The sequence below is a fragment of the Pinus tabuliformis genome, chromosome Q (genome assembly GCF_031772625.1).
Source record: "Pinus tabuliformis cultivar Carrire ecotype Pingquan chromosome Q, CPIR1, whole genome shotgun sequence".
Classification (NCBI taxonomy): Eukaryota; Viridiplantae; Streptophyta; class Pinopsida; order Pinales; family Pinaceae; genus Pinus; species Pinus tabuliformis.
The window spans coordinates 1,037,478,846-1,037,496,013 of record NC_142296.1 but is presented as its reverse complement, the minus strand read 5'-3'; the positions used below and the strand labels follow the sequence as shown (position 1 = coordinate 1,037,496,013).

At 38.8% G+C, this 17,168-nt stretch overlaps 1 protein-coding gene across 2 annotated transcripts in view; it reads left to right on the top strand.

The window, feature by feature from the left end:
- The window catches only part of Y14 (RNA-binding (RRM/RBD/RNP motifs) family protein), a 41,102-nt gene extending 34,427 nt beyond the window's left edge, over positions 1 to 6,675 (top strand). The window contains exons 3-4 of one of the 2 annotated variants that reach the window (XM_089385719.1): positions 6,146 to 6,291; positions 6,351 to 6,675. In XM_089385719.1, coding sequence (XP_089241845.1) covers positions 6,146 to 6,291; positions 6,351 to 6,447 — 243 coding nt within the window. In that variant the 3' untranslated portion in view covers positions 6,448 to 6,675. The remainder of the gene's footprint in view (positions 1 to 6,145; positions 6,292 to 6,350) is intronic. The other variant, XM_089385720.1, reaches the window with a different exon arrangement.
- Positions 6,676 to 17,168: the final 10,493 nt, after the last annotated feature.

Below are 17,168 nucleotides of genomic sequence, written 5' to 3'. Positions count from 1 at the left end.
ATACTCGCAGTACAGCACATAGGATTGAAACTCTTCTTGGAAAGGTATGGATGCCAATTTGGGCTAAATGCAAGGCAGTATGGATGTTGTGCCTGGCCAAATTTGTCTCTTACAGACTACCACGCAATCACGCATTTGCAAAAGGCCTCTACTATAAAGCCTAAGAACCCTTTTATAGCTAATGATCCTAGTTTATCTTATTTTATCTTTTGATTGTGGATATCTGGAATTTACATAAAAAGCTCCATTGGCTAACAGAAAAGTACAACCGTCTGAGATAAAATTTATCTTTAACATAAAGTATATTCACTAACAGGAAAATATAAACAACAAAATTTCTAATGACCCACAAAGAGTATCAACAGCTAACACTGAAGCGGTTATCTTTAGACATTACAACAATAAATGCTGCCGTCCAAGTAAAAAATAGTTGTAACTTGTCCAAAAGAGTTCAGCCTGCCAAAAATTGAATGGTTCTGTTCAATAATAATAAATTTCTAGAAGTGAAATATACTGCCCAACTCCAAATTTAGCTGTTCACTTGGGAAAATTTTACACACTTCGGAAAATCTTGCCCACAAGCTACTTGCTGACCTTTGGTAAGAGTAAAAATTATGTCGATAAATGAATAGTAGACAAGGGAAATTGTTTATGGGTTTTATGGTCTCAAATTTTATCACAGATGTCTGATGTAACTAGAAGTCTCTTTACATGTAGTTTCTTAATGTTTTTGGACAGACATGGTTGTCCTCTTGTCTTCGTGTGTCCTCTTGTTCATATGCCTGGGCAGGTCCCATACAGTAGAATGTACTCCAGGTATGCATTTTGGTGTACCTTGGATGGGACATTTCCATTTTGGCTCCATGGCTCCTGGGTATACATATCCATTTTTCTCTGCTTATGCCCATACCGAAATGATGTCACATATTATTAGTGATCAGTCTGGCGAACTCTATAATGTGCCCTCCAAGTATTGATACCACTGTTTACTTTGCATCTTTACGATACAATCACTTCTATAAATTATGATGATAAATTTTAATTTCTGTTCACCTCCAGTTTAAATTTTCTATTTTGTTTTTAATTATTATGTTTATAGCTATCCCTTGCACCTTTCTCTTTCATGGAAATCCTTGCGGGATCCTATCCCTTTGCTGAGTATCCTTCTGGAGAGTGGTTCAATCACCAGCCACTATAGTGGCTGGTAACCACAAGGCACTAGATTTGATTTGAATTTGTTACCTAAGTCTTCCCCTAGGAAAGCTACATTGGACAGATAGTTCAACAGATTTTGATAACCTTTGAGGCTGAATGCTGTCCTCTCCATCTAATTGTACAGTCTCTACTACACGTCCATCTCTATTATCATTCAAGTATTATGATCTAAATGACCCAGACAATTCTTTCACTTTCTACCATTTGATAGCTATTATGGCCATTGTAATCATTTTTACCTTGCTGCATGTTGGTGTGTCATTTCTATGTTTTCTTCTAAGCAGTCATAATTGTTTCATATTGTCTTCAATTATAGTTGATATACATAAACCCAGCTGACTGGAAAAACTGCTATGATCAGATCCATGTGTGCTAATAAATTATATGTTTCAATTTTAGAAAAGAAAAATTAATCAGCAGTTAGAGGAGACCTTACATATGCTGTTTTGGGACTTTGAAATTGCCTTTGGCACAGTTCCCAAAATTAACTTATAAAAAAATTAAGCACACCCGTAGGCCTCAGATCTCCAACAGCTAGAATATATGGGAGAGTAACGAGCAGAATTAAAACTTGCAAGGGATGGGCAGAAAAAAATTACTTGTAACATAGGGGTCAAATGGGGGTGCCCAAACTCTGTTTGGAATTTATATTTACTAACTAGGGCAATGCCCTGTAGAGGAAGACTGAGGTGGAGTCGACCTTGCAAGGATGGTCATCATTCAAATTGATGCAGATGACTTCATCTTGTTGGCCAAAAATTATAACAACCTCAACAATCAGTGTGGAGATCTCAGACTTCTCAGACAATTTGGGCCACTAACACAGGCCCATTTAAATTGACTGATGACATGTATTTCAAGTTTTTTGAACTTAAGGGTCTACATCTTCACTGTACAAAGTTTGTTCTGATGGTGGCAGATATGAAGAGCATTGTCCAAAGTTCTATTCTGTTTACTGGACTAAGTCTCGTCAGGTGGAACTGTGGAGCCTTGCTCTGCTAAAGGAAGGACTGTGTTCCTCCTTAGCAGCTTTCTGCTCTGCCTCTAACAACATGGTTTTAAGAGAGAAGAACATTGCCTCTAGAATGCTTTCCAAGAAAAACCTTGTGGGAACCACCACCCTTGTTTAGAATATCTAGATGGAGGGTGGTTCAATCACTAAATACAATAGTGGCTGGTAACCGAGGGACTTGACTGGGTTTAAACCTGTGACCTATGGCCTTTTTGTCAACAACATACCTTGGGTGTATATTTCAACCAATTGAGCTAATGCTTGGGGCTTGCCTCTCTATCTATTATCAATATATGTGGTTTTATTGACTTGAGATGGGAGAAAGCACCGAGGAGGGGAGCGTGGGACATGACCCTTTTTCTTATTGTATTACCAACTGCTGACATTTCTGATGCTATGAATTGTCATTGCCTATCTTGCCCCACAATGAGGAGCTGCAGTAATGGCTCTTTTGGCATTGCCAGGTACTGACATTTCTGATATTATCAACTGCAACTTGATATTTTTCCCTACAATTAGGAGCTGCTTGGTATTCCTTTTGACATCATAAGGACAATCCATATTTGCTAAATATTTTTTTTGTTTATTCTGAATGTTTGATCTTCTTGTTCTATCTAGTCAAGCTCCATGTTCAACGCCACAATCTTTAGTTTTAATTGAATTAATCTCTTCACTGTCTCATTCTGCATTAGAAGAATTTTTTTAATGTAGTGATGAAAGGTTTTGCATTTTAACAGATCTCCACACTTTCATGTTTTGTATGAGCTATGCAAATTCAACTAAGTTGTTTAGCTGTAAAAGATGGATCAGTCTTGTATGACCTTTTTGTTCTTTGTTTTCAAAGTTCTGATATGTTTATAGCCTGTACTGAAGCACAAGAAGGGAGCTGAAATCAACCAGTCTGTTCAATCACTTTAACTGCAGAGGCCTTCTAGGGCTTTCTGTGATAATTTTAGCTTTGCATTATTATGGAAGGCACGATTCCTACATCCACATGTTGCAGTAACTGGATGTCTATTCTCATGGTTTTTGGCGGTGTACCCCAAATTACATGAATTTAAGCCAGTCAGTTTGTAATCCCGAGTGAAATGAGGACAGGTGTACACCAGCAATTCCAATAGTGAATATCTCGAGGAGACCCTTGTTTGCCTTCATGCTTGTACAGAAGTTTTGCATAGTGCGCACATAGTTTCTGACTTATGTATTTGCTACTAAATTTTCTTTTTCGACTTGTCCTTCCTAAAGGTAAATAAAGCCTTTGGGAAAAGGAAAATAACAGCAGCACGACTGTCCACTCTTTTGTTACACAGTACTTATAGTTTAATAGTGAGTTCTTTAAATTTCAAAAAGCTCTGATTATTGAATTATTCTATTAAGTGTACCTCTGATCAGACCGGCCAATAGTGTATTTAATGTTGTAATTCAGGTTTTGGAAGATTGGTCTTTAGTTGCACAATAAGAATTAAGGTCCTCTTATGGTCCATTTTTATGAGAAACTTTGTATGATTTTAGAGGTTTGTGATATGTTGTACTGTAGCATCCATCCATGTTCAAGTTGTTCGCTTTAAATCCTAATCCATGTTTTGTGTAGTCTAGTTATCTGCTTGATTCTGTTTTATCTAGCCTCTCCTTTGGTTGCTTTTCCTCCATTCTGCATTAATATACATTATTTTGCACATATCTTACCCCATTGTCACCTTAAATGGAGTGGGAAACTATTCTCAAAATGGGATGTGTATCAGATAATAAGAATAGCAGTTATAAAATTCCAGGAAACAAGGCGTGCGTCTATATATATATATATATAGAAAACATGTCTCGAGGGCCCCACTACAAATAGGGCTTGTTTTGGCTTTTAGGTGTCAGACCTGAGGGATATATTTAATATTTATTCAACCAAAATTGTCTAGGACTTGATTCCAGGAAACAAGGCACGTGCCTATATATATATATATATAGCTTTAAGAAAACATGTCTTGAGGGCCACACTGCAAATACGGCTTCTTTTTGCTTTTTGTGTCAGAGCTGAGGGATATCTATTCCACCAAAATTGCCCAGGACTTGATTCCAGGAAACAAGGTGTGTGTGTGTGTGTCTCTCTCTCTCTCTCTCTATATATATATATATATTTAGCTTTAAGAAAACATGTCTCGAGGGCCACACTACACATAGGGCTTCTTTTAGCTTTTGCGTGTCAGACGTGAGGGATATCTATTCCACGAAAATTGCCCAGGACCTGAATACAGTTTCATGTTCCTTTGAAAGCTCATGCCATTTTGTGTGGGACTGACCACGACCAATATTGGTACCCTAGAGAGCTTAAAATTCTGTTGACCTCGCCAAGTGAATTAATACCCAATTGTTAATTATTCATATATCTTACCAAAACTTCCACTGATCTTTTTACCAAAGTAAACCTTTTGGAGATCCCTCTTGGAATATCCGGACACAGGGTGGCTCAACTGCCAGTCGGAATAGTGGTTGGTAACACTGTGGATCTTGACCGTATTTGAACTTTTGTCAGCTTGACCTATGGTATCCAGTTTTGTCCTTTTTCATGCTTCAGTTTTGTCTATTTTCATCTGTCTGTTTTCTGTGTGGATTGGTCACACATCATCTATTAAGCAAAATTATAAGTTTATCTTTTTGGGTTTGGAAAAACCCTTTCTGTGGTAGAGGTTGCCTGTAAACTCCAGGAAACATTCTTAAAAGTTATCCTACACGAAATGGCTTGAAAATATTTAAGAGTTTCAAATTCAAGATTTTGTGATCCATATCTTGATATATAAAACATTTTCGGAATGAAGAAATATTTAAGAGTGTTTTATATTTTTGTTCCAGTTTTCCTCATCAGAAATATTTCCTTTCCAGAGGGCACGGTGCAACTTTCTTGGGTAGAATTTGTTGGATTACCCTTTTTGTTAATTGATAACTGTATGTCATTGAATTTACCAGTGTCAAAACTTAGCCTCACTTGTGAAAAGTATTACAGTGATTTGTTAATGAAAAAACAAGTAATTTCCCTGTGCTATAGTTCATTTTTATTGGGGTCTCTCCAAACGCTCTCCAAATCTTCTATATCCTCTATGGCTGCATCTTCACTTAAACTTCAATATAACCTTTTTTTTTTTTTTGGTTTTTTAATTTTGAGGACAATTTGCTTTCTTTTCTCTGCTTTTGGGGTTGCTTTACTTTGTTCCTTATTCCACCTCTCTTTTAGGCAAGGTTGGTTGAAGGAGATAAATGTGTATTGTATTTTTCCTGTGGATTTTGATTCATGTGGTGTATCGGTTGCTATTTCATGTTCCTTCAGTTGTGGGTGTGGGGAAGGACCTTTTGAAAGCTCATTTCAAGGGTTGTTATCATTTTAGCATTGAGAAAATTTTAGGATATAAAGGAAAATGAAAATTGATAGAAAATACCGCAATGCATTTCTCCTTTTGTCAATGGTTTGAAGGGTTGATAAGCCAACAGTATGGGTATAACATATGAGTGAAAGCGAGTTATTTTATTTAGGACATTGTTTGAAAAAGAAGATTGAGAAGCAGCATTAAAAACTTCCCTGGATGTAATTGATTAATTTTTAGGGTGCAACTTTAGGAAACACATTCCTAAGAAGGGAAATATTTTTAGGCAGTGCTCATTGTCTACGGACAGATTTTTCAAATAGCCATGATAGCTGTATTATTTCATCTTCAATTACTACGATTTCCTTTTCTTTAGTGTTTTTCGTTCATTTTTGCATCCCATGAACAAAATACCAATCATGTAGATAGCTCTTCTGGTCTATAATACTGTTAAATACCTCTTTCAATGTTGTCCCGCTCACGATGAACACATGTATTATCATTTCTTCAGTCCATTTCTTATGCAACAGCTCATATGTTTCTTGTTGTTGGTGCTGTTTTTCCAAGTCAGGGCTATGCCTTAATTGAGTATGAAACATTTAAGGAGGCTCAGGCTGCAATAACAAATCTTAATGGAGCAGAATTATTGACTCAAACCATATCTGTTGATTGGGCCTTCAGCAATGGTCCATTTCGACGCAAAACTGTTCGTCGGAGGTAAGTGGTCTTTTGTTTTCTTTACAGTTACTTATAAGGCAACTACGATTTGGTTGAAGATCTGTATTTCTTATCTTTGCAGGTCACCGCGTGGGGGTCATCGCTCAAGGAGTCCTGTCAGGAGAAGATACTGAAGTATACATTATTAGATGGTGAGATCTATAACAGCTGGTAGTTGATTTGAGTTATTACTAGTCTGTGCGTGACTGATTGAGTTGGCTTGATATTTTGGTATCTGGTATGTATTATTTCATAATGCATATTATCGACCTGTCAATCTGTACTAAAGGATGATGTAATTGAAGCACTAGAATGCGGAAGTGCAGTGGAAGTTATTTGCAATTATTCATGAAAATAGTGATTTTTATTTTGATTTTTGTACTATATACATCCCATATATGGGCGTGCTTGGGAGCCTTCAGGTTTCAAAATGCATTTACTTGAAAATTTTCGTCTTCAATTTGGTCTTTGCGCGAAACAAATGTTTCTTTGAATTTTTCTCCTGGTATGAAATATGGCTGGTTGATTTGGAATTGGGCAAAAACTGTTTAAGGCATTGTTCCAGCATGCACAAGTCTCGGATCATGGTAGAACTAAGCGTATCTTTGAAATTTATGTTGATTTTGATTTTTATCAGATTTACAATTGGAAAGAGGGTCCATTTGCTATAAGATTAGCTTGTTTCTGGATTAATTCTGCATCTCCAGTTCCAATTACTAATTGATTGTTAAAACATCATTTTATATGGTAAGTATTGATTTAATTTCTTTACTAAATTATCGTGCTTTAATAATTGGTACCATGCCAATCTTAGAAAGTTTGCACATTTCTGTGCTGAAAAGCTGTGTTGAGGCTTAATTTGCACAATTCTGTGTTGAAGAGCTATCTAGGTTTAAATAGATCTATCATATTTATTCATGCCTAAGGAAGATAACAATAAGCAATAACTTGATTGATAAGAATGTCTTTTGTAGTCATATTTGTTTGAATACAATTCTTGGTACCTACCAGGACTGCTATTGTTGGGTGAACTACTGTAATCATTAAAATCACGTTGTTCAAGAGTTCATGTATGGTATTAGCTAACATCGTAAAATGGAAGGTACTATGGCTGGCAAAATATTCATTTTAACTATATAGTTAGGCTAAAATTACCGATGTTCTAATATCATAACATGGTGGATTTTGAACCTCGGTTTGGTTTGGAAATCGTTGGTGTAGCTGACTCGTGCATTTTGTTTGGGCTTAGTTTAATTGCTTCTGCATTTCGGCCTTTTCACTTGAATGATGATACAATTTTTGGTAGGATCATGATTTTTCATTGTTTTAAATGCATTTTTGAGTGTATAAGTGGATTCAGCATTTTGAAAAATCTCTGGGGCACTTGTATTCCGTAAACTACAGAACTCAATCTGGTAATTCCAACAAATTCTTGCTGAATTTTGTGTAAAGTCCTTTGAAAAACATGACTAAAAAATTGCCAAAACATAGAGAAGTTGGACTATGGATTTTGTTTTGATTATTTTGCATGCTCTAAATGAATTTGACATACAAACTTTAGTGCATATTGGTAGGTTGGGGGATCACATGAACTACATTAGATTGCAACTCACAACCTGGACAGGTATCTATGTTTGCATTCTACAATTCATATACGGTTAGCATTGAAACCATTGAGCTCCATCTCCAGAAGTGCGAATGGTAGCAACGTACCTGCCCTTTGAGAACTTATGCATATGGAATAAAACGTGCAACTTAGTTTTGGGGTTGAAAGTGGATTAAACAGTTGGCGAATGGGTAGATGTCTTTATTCGGCTGGCAAAGCTCGTGAATGAGATTTACGTTCTGCACGCGAAGATCTATTAAGATTTGAACGGACGTGCGATGCAAATTATAAATCTGCGTTTTAGAAAATTGTAGATATTATCTGAATATTAAAATTTCAATTAATATTCAGCTTTTAACGTAGCATGGTTTCAGTTGGTCCTCACATTTAATTATATGATTTTCAAAAAAGGTGATTATGAAAGATGATGGGTTAAGTGGTCATGGACTAGATGTGTGACCTCTTTTATATATATATATAAAAGAAAAAGAGTTTTGAGGGTTAGTTAAAGTGTTATGGGATGGACTAGATGTGTGACCTCTTATATATATATATATATATATAAAAGAAAAAGAGTTTTGAGGGTTAGTTAAAGTGTTATGGGATGGACTAGATTTGTGACCTCTTATATATATATAAAAGAAAAGAGTTTTGAGTATATATAAGAAAAGAGTTTTGAGGGTTAGTTACAGTGTTATGGGATGGACTAGATGTGTGACCATAAATATATATTTAAGAGTTAGTTAAAGTGGTTATGGGATAGATGTGAGATGTGGATCTCTCCGGAACTTTCGCATTCCTGATCCCTATTCCTATCCCCTCAACATTAAGTTTTATAATTTATTTATCATCATTGGATGATGTACTTGGATTAAATAATTTTTTTGTTCTACCCCCTCAACATTAAGTTTTGTAATTTATTTATCATCATTGGATGATGTACTTGGATTAAATAATTTTTTTGTTCTACATGTATGTGCTTTATACGTTTTAATATTTTATTTATCATCATTGGATGATGAAGTAGTTGAATTAAATATTTTTGTTTTGTTTTATTTCAATGTGCTTTTTACATTTTAATGCGAGGGAGATTTATAAGTGTTTAACATGGATGCAATGATGTGACTTGATATTTTACGTAAAATACATAGAGATATTATTCTTAAAACATTTCAGTGACGTATTGCTGGTCATAATAATGCTGGGTAATTTATTTTGTAATCAATAAAATGTTAGTATGTTGTAACATACAGTGTATAAAATTAATGCAAATTTATCTGACTTACTATGTAAAATAAATAAATTTATTGAGTCATTAAATACATAAATCTCAATCGGAATATTGAAATAAAATAAAATTTTCATGTTATTTATTTTATTTATTTTTATTTGTGTGGTTTATTATACTGGAGATTAATACTAGTTACATCTACTGAAAATCCATGTGTAGTGAACTTATTATTTTTCATGTAGAAATTACTCCCAAGGTGGAAGTATGTCAATCTCAGTGAGATTGGAACTTGGGTGTGAGAGGATAAGAGCAACTAATCTCAGGTGGAGAGGATAAAAACAACTCATCTCGATCACGCACTTGAGCTACACCCACCCACTTGACAAACAATTTAATTAAAAAGTAATTTTTCTTCATTTAATTAATTAATATAACTGTTATTAATTAATAAACAAATAAACAAATAATTAATTCTTAATATAACTGTTATTAATTCTTAGACACTTGTATATAACTGTTATTAGTAATTTCCAACACCTTGGTACTAGTACTTCAACAAATATAGTTTGGTTAATGACATTTGATATGTATCTTGCATTGAATGTGATCCTTGGTCACTTTAGCATAATATGGATTGTGCACATTTAGTGTATACATTTTCAATGTGATGCAATTCTTTGAACATACCCAAATTTTCAATAATTTTTTAATGCTCCCTCTTTTTATTGATTTTGTATATTTTCACACATTTAATTAAGAGAGTTTTTATTGATCTTATTAACATATGTGTATATATATATATATATATATATATATATATATATATATTAGTTTTTTTATTTTTTATTTTTTATTTTTTTAAGTTGAACCAAATAGTCACTTACTACATAGCCTCAAGTGGTTAGTCATTCCATGGTTGGTATCGTTTTTTTGTTATAAGATTGTTATTCATATGATACTTGGGATATTTTGTTGGTGGTTTTTTTCAGTGTTAGTAATTGTGTTTTTTTTCCCATGGAAAAATTTGTAATTTCATTAATGGAAGAAATTACATTTTGTAGATGCATATGCATATTCTGATATTCCATCGACTTAAAGCAAAAAAGGATGAAATATCAAAAACTACTACCAGAAAAACATCTGGGTAGTAGCCCCAACATAGTCAGGGAGGAGTCCAAAAGAAAAAAAGTACCATAAACAGTGGTATAAGTATTATCTAGGTCCACGCAGGGAGATAATACCAAAAATAAGTACAGAGCCAATCATAATGGCCGCAAAACAGTTCATAAACCACAGAATAAATATGTACAATATCTGATGAAAAACTGTCCAAAAATTAGACCATTATGTCCATAAATGGTCTATGATAGTACTGGTAGCTAGCTCCATCAATCTGCACAATGATCAGCCAGATGCCTTGCTTGCGGTTCACGCCTTCTTTGGAAAGTTGGTCAGTGTCCAAGTTCTGCTCCTTGTAGATGTGATTACATGAAAAGGAATCAAAATTAGAGATCAATATTAATGCTTCGTCAAGTATGTGTCTTAATGAAAAAGACCAACAATAAGAATGCTTATTTAACCAGTCGCAGACAATCTTAGAGTCACCAAACAGTTGTAGAGCATGGCAGTTCTTCTCTGTTGCAAATCGGATGATGAAATATGTTGCTGAAAGTTTAGCAAAATTATTTGTGCCCCCTCTCAATCCCATGGATAGCCTGAAAGAGTGCCTCGCGAATAGGTGAAGGATAGACCCCCCCACAACCATCCACTTGTGCGGCCCCGTCAAAAAATGCCCAGGGACGGATGGGATCAATCAGTGCAGGAGTGATGATGTGGGTTCGCGTTAAGGGCGGGTCATTAGGGATGAGGTCAAAGTCTGCTTTGATCAAGGCTGCAATGATAGTCCACCTGGGAGGGGAGTTATGAAAAATGAGTTGATTACGGGCAATCCAGACAGCCCAACAGAACAATAAGGGGAGATTTCTCAATTTGGGGGGAGTAACAGAGGAGTACCACTCGTTCTAGGTCTCGACCAGGGTGCCCGGATGCTAGGTATAAGAGGATGGTATGGCAGATGATACAAGGTTCCATAAGTGGCGAATGATCGGGCAGTTCAGGAAAATGTGGGACGCAGATTCACCCTCCATGTCGCAGAAATGACATCAGTGTGGGCCAAAGAAGGATCGCTTCATCAGGTTGCCCCCCATTGGAATTCTATTTCGAAGTATGCACCACATTAAAAGTCTGGATCTAGGAGGCGCCTTGAGTTTCCAGAGGTGTTTCCATCACTTGTGAAGTATGGGGGGCTTTCGAGATTCCGCCAGCACAATGTATCCCTCCTTTGGAGTGTATCTCCCTGATTTTGCCAGTGCCCAGATGATCTCGTCATCACTCCCAATCAATCTGATATGAGCCTCTAGGAGGGCTTGTATGTAGTTCCTCCAATGCTGTTGCCAAGCTGGAGGAAAGTTGAGTTGTATGTCGGATTTCAAGCCTGATGAAGAAAAGTGGTGTTGAACTCATCAGCAATGTGTTCAAGGTGTGTGATATGATGCTCCCTTAGGTACAATAAGAGATCAGCCGGTAATCTGTGCATATTGCCACAGCCAATCCACGGGTCAATACCAATGGAACCTTGTTCCCGGATTTAATTCTCCAGGGGATGCCCGTGCAAATGGGATCCAAAGCTTTTAGGACAACGTTCCAAATAATTGAAATGCTCGAGTATAGCCTAGCCGGTCTTCTAATCCATTCCAGAACATGCGCAGGGGCGATATATTTCGAGTAGGTTACTCTCGTCCATAGGCTGTCCGAAGCAACCAACTGCCAACCAAGTTTAGCAGCGAGCGCTGAGGAAAAATCATCAAGATTTTTGAGTCCCCAGCCGCCCCATTTTTTTGGAGGTGTGAGGGCATCCCATTTAGCCCAAGCAAAAATTCTTCCCTGCTGATTACCCCTCCATAAGAATCTGCAGCAAAGATTTTGAATTCTCGCCAGAATACCCCTGGGAATCCAGGCAAGTGACATCCAATAGACCGGGGTCGCTTCCAGAACACTCTTGATAAGAGTCAAATGGCCTGCACGGGATAAAAATCTTAAGTACCAAGTACTTAGCCGCTTTTCCAACTTAGCTATGAGCCAAGTCCAGTCTGCAATCTTATATCCAATCGGCTTTAACTTATATCCCAAATATTTCAGCCCCTCCTCCAGAGCAATCAATGTAAAGTTAAATCTGTGGAGTGCGTAATGAATTTTGTGCTGAGTGCAGGTCGCAACCGTCAAAGTAGATTTTCCTTCATTGATGATCAAACCAGTGGTCTTTTGAAATAAGGAAAATATATCTTTGATTGAAGTTATATCCCCCACACTTCCGTTGAGAAAAATCAGCACGTCATCCACGAAAAGTAGGTGAGTGAGCATGCATTCATCTGTAATCTTAATGCCAGAAAGTTTGCCTCTCCGTTGCTCTTCCGTAATTAACCGTCCGAGGCCTTCCATGATCAAGAGGAAAAGCAGAGGGGAGAGAGGACACCCTTGTCGAAGGCCACGTGACGACAAGAAGAAAGGGGATGCACTCCCGTTGACCAAAACACTGAAAGGTATGTTAGTAATACAACCCATGATCCATTTAATGAAAATGAAAGGGAAGCCAAAGTGGGTAAGAAGCATTCTCAGATATAACCAGTTCACCCGGTCGAATGCTTTAGATAAATCCACCTTCATTATCATACCTTTGCCCTTCTTGCTGTGTAGAGAGTGTAAAACCTCCTGTGCCGTTCCAATCGCTTCATGAATTTGTCTATCCTTTAGGAACGCAAATTGTTCAGGCAAGATGTGCTTCGATAATATGGGCTTCAATCTATTTGCAATAATTTTGGCAATATTCTTATACAAACAGTTACAAAGTGATATAGGGCGAAAATCTGCAAAGGTGGATGGATTGTCAACCTTCGGGATCAGAGCAATGAATGTGGATGAGATGGCAGCGTCCATCCGACCCGAAACCCTTGACTCCTCCACCACTCTGAGCAGATCCGGTCCTATCAACTCAAAAAATGCCAAGTAAAATTCGATGGACCATCCATCAGGTCTAGGGCTTTTGTCCTTGCTGAAACACTTTAATGTATCCTCCAGCTCCCCCAAAGTGACCTCCTGAATCAATTCCTCCTCCTCGTCTTGATCCACATATCTAGGGAAGAGCTGTGCAACCCTGATAATTTCTGCTAAGTTAATCTCCCCTGGGTCACTGTAGGCCTGTTTAAAATGTGAGTTTGCTAGAGAGGCGAGCTGGGGGAAAGTATGTGCTGTCCTTCCCTGTTCATCTTGCATTTGCCAAATAGTGTTGACTGCTTTCCGCCCATTTGCAAATTTATGAAAGAATTTAGTATTTGCATCGCCTTCCTGAATCCAGATGGCCCCACTCCTCAATCTCCATTTGTCTTCTTTTTCTTTTAGGAACTTACCTCAGGCTGAGAAGAGGGAAGTGATGTGATTCTTGTGCTCCTCAGATCTGTATAGACCTCCTTGCTCTTTTTCAAATACCTCCAGTTCATTCTCAATCTGTTTCAACGAATGATCATCCTGCAGTCTTTTATGATGGGCCCAATTTTTAGACAACTTCTTCAGTTCCGTTAAGTTACTAATAAAACCAGTCGAAGCTGTGCCTCCAACCCCTGGTGGGTTTGTTTTCCAAAATTCAGTGACCATACTGATATAAGAAGCATCCTTAAGCCAGATAGCACTGAACTCAAAAGGACCCTTCGGCCTGTCTCTTCCTCGTCCTATTTCCATGTAAATTGGCAAGTGATCCGATAGCCTGCCAATACCTACCCATTGTCTAATATTGTGGCCCATATCCATGACTTGTTCCTTGACCAGAAATCGATCCAACCTCCTAGCAAGGCCACTTTCACCCACCCTATTATTCCTCCAAGTGGCCTGTAATTTTGCAACAGGGATGTCTATTAGGTGGTGAAGTTCCAAGATAGATGAGAAGTAGTCTGAGAGAGAGTCCGATTGAGCACGCTGACCCCAAGATCCGACGAAGCCTATTGAAAAATTTAGGTCCCCACCAACAATCAGGTTTCCCGCCGAGAATTGTTCCGAATCAAGAAGGTGGTCCCAGAAATAGGGTGATTTAGGCAGGGACCATAAATATTGACAATTTTGAAAGGGGTCCCCAAATCAGCAGAGTGTACATCGACCCCAATAAAACCCCTCCCACCCCAGCAGCTGATCTCTTTAATAGATCGAGTATTTATGCCCAAAGCAAGTCCTCCAGAACGGCTGTGTGCATCCAATCCTGTAAATCTCCAACCCAGTAGAAAAAGTTCTAGGGTTCTTGCAATATCACAGGATTGTCCCAAGGTCTCCTGAAGGAAAATGATATCCAAAGAGTCGGCAGAGAGTAGTCGACGGAGTGCTAGTTTTTTGTCGGGCCTAGCAAGCCCTCTGCAATTGTAGGATAGGATCTTCATGGAGGGGGTTCAGGCAGGGTTGTTCTTGCTCTAAGAACCCCAGTGATAGTGGATTGCTTTCCCAAAGCAATGTCAACATCCGCTTGTGCTTGTGCAATTTTTAGATCAAAAGGACGACCTCAGGAGGATTTGGTAGCCGAGGGGGGGGGTGGAGAATGTCTAGTCCAACATGGTCCATAGTCGAAATCCTCGAACGAGACCGGGTATTGTATCAAGGGGCCGAGGTCTCCAACAATGTGGTCGAGGTATGTGGAGGGGGGGTTACAAAGTAGAACGGGTGGGGGGCGGGGGGTGGGGGCAAAAGCAGTGAGGGGAGGGGTGATGGCACAAATGCTAGTAACAGGGGACTCCAGAGGGACCTCAGTGCCCAGACTCAATAACTGTTCAGATATTGTATTATGAATATTAGAAAAGCATTGTGAGGAGGGTAAGTGAAAGGAAAGCATACCCGAAGAGTAGGAATCTCCCGAGGCTGTCGTTGCCGAGCTAGGAACAGGTGGAGGGGGGCGGAGTGGCGGTTGACCATGCTTCCTTGGAGTGTTCTTGGCCTGCTCTGCTAAACGCTGACCAGGGCTCGATAAAGTGCCTGTTCCCCCAGAGTGAGGAGTAGAAATGCGAAGAAATTCCTCGGAGGCTTGAGGCAATTCATCTCTAGCAGGGTCTCCATGTGATAGAGCATCTTGTACCGGCGAAACTTGGGGAAAATTCTTCATTGATTGCCTGCTATTCCATTTGTTCAGTGTGCAATCTTTGAAAAGGTGCCCCACCTTGTGGCAGCGCCTACATCTGAAGGGAACCCCTTCATAGTCCAACATTTGTCTTCGAGTCGAATCCCTCCATTGAATATTGATGTATTTCGGGAGTCCTCTCGAGAGGTCCAAGTGGACTAAGATTCTGGCATAAGCCATTCTTCCTGTGGTGATATATGATTCATCATGTGTAAGGAACGTGCCCATGGCATCCCCAATCTGTCTGAATATTTGCTTCGTCCAGAAATGTACAGGAAGACCTGGGAGACGAACCCATACCGGACCAGTCCCCGCCTTTTCAGTCTCTGGGTCGAACATTGGAGTCCATCTTCGAAGGAGGACTGGTGCATGGTCAATGTGCCAAATAGTAGTGAGGACCCAATTAGTTTGGGCAATGCTCTTGAAGCGGAGAGCAAACCAACCCCTCACAAAGGTTTGGACACGAGGGGGTTCCAACAGGTGATGTCCCTAGACCTCCATCGTCCACTTCTGTAACTGCTCAACGCTATAGTGTCTGCCCCTAACCCTTCCAACCAGAACCTTTTCAGTCGAGTCCATTGCCTCACTGAAAGGTGTGTCATCATAAAGTTTCAAGAAGAGCTCATTGCTACTCAAGGGGAGGCGCTTCTTCCTTTTAGATGGCCTTGTATGTTTCTTTCAGTGCTACTGCTGACCTATCCTCCGGGTCATCCACAAGTGCAGCCTTATCTTTCTTTGTCAAAGGTCCTTTATCCTTTAAATTGTCGAAGTACCCTGAGATGATGCCAATGTCCGTGAAATTGTCCTGTGGGGGGTTTCCCGGGTCTTGTGGCGCTGAAAGAACCGGTGCTCTGCTGTTTGATGCAAGTAGGGACCCAACCGAGGGTTTATTCGACGTATTCCCCACAGGAAGTAGACCAGAGCCCGGCCCAAGAATCCGTGTGTCTGTCACACTGTTGCTCCAAGCTTGCGAAAAGGGTTCCCTAAGCGGTTGAGGACCCGCGAATTCTCGAATCGCTGTAGCTTCAGGAGCTACCGAAATAGAGGGTATGTGCTGCTGAGAGAGTGGGGGTAGGGCTTCTACTTCTATAGCCAGATCTTTCTCAAAAGTAAGAAAATCGTCCACTGTGGTTCCGGTCTGAGGCCATATCGGCAGCTGTTCCGAAGAAACCGCGGAGAAAACGTTTGCCTCCATAACTGTCAAGTAACCAAGTTGATAGCTGCCAGAGGGAAAGTCGGTGGGGGTCCAAAAACCATCTAGGGGAAGCAAAGATTAATTAAACCGGCTCATTAGTATGTGTTGATATGCACACATATCAACACAAACTTACTAGTATTGAATATATATATACATACACACACACATGCACGCACATCAACAAAAAATTACTAATACTGAATATACACAAAATTACTAGTACTATAGATATATATATATATGATCATATAATAAAATTTTAGAATCTTTATTATTATTTTTACTTCATGCTTTATTTTTGACTAAGTAGCTAATCAATTGTTTGTGGTGGATTTGTGCGCTTGTTGCTTTTATGGAGGAGGGTGTGCTTCAAACCATTTGCCAGACATTGATTAACTCTTGAAAAGTTAGTTGGATGGCTTGCAAATGGGCCATGAAAGTTAATTCCTTCTCCCTTAGGGTTTGAGTAGCCTTGAGTTCCACTTCATCTTGTTCAACATTTGACATTCTCCTCATTCTTTCCTTAACTTTGCTTAGTGGCCCTTACAATATCCTTTGATTTGAATCATTGGGATTAGGTGCAAATTTACCTTGCTTTCATGCATACCCGTGGACTTGCATGGGATATCTTGGCATT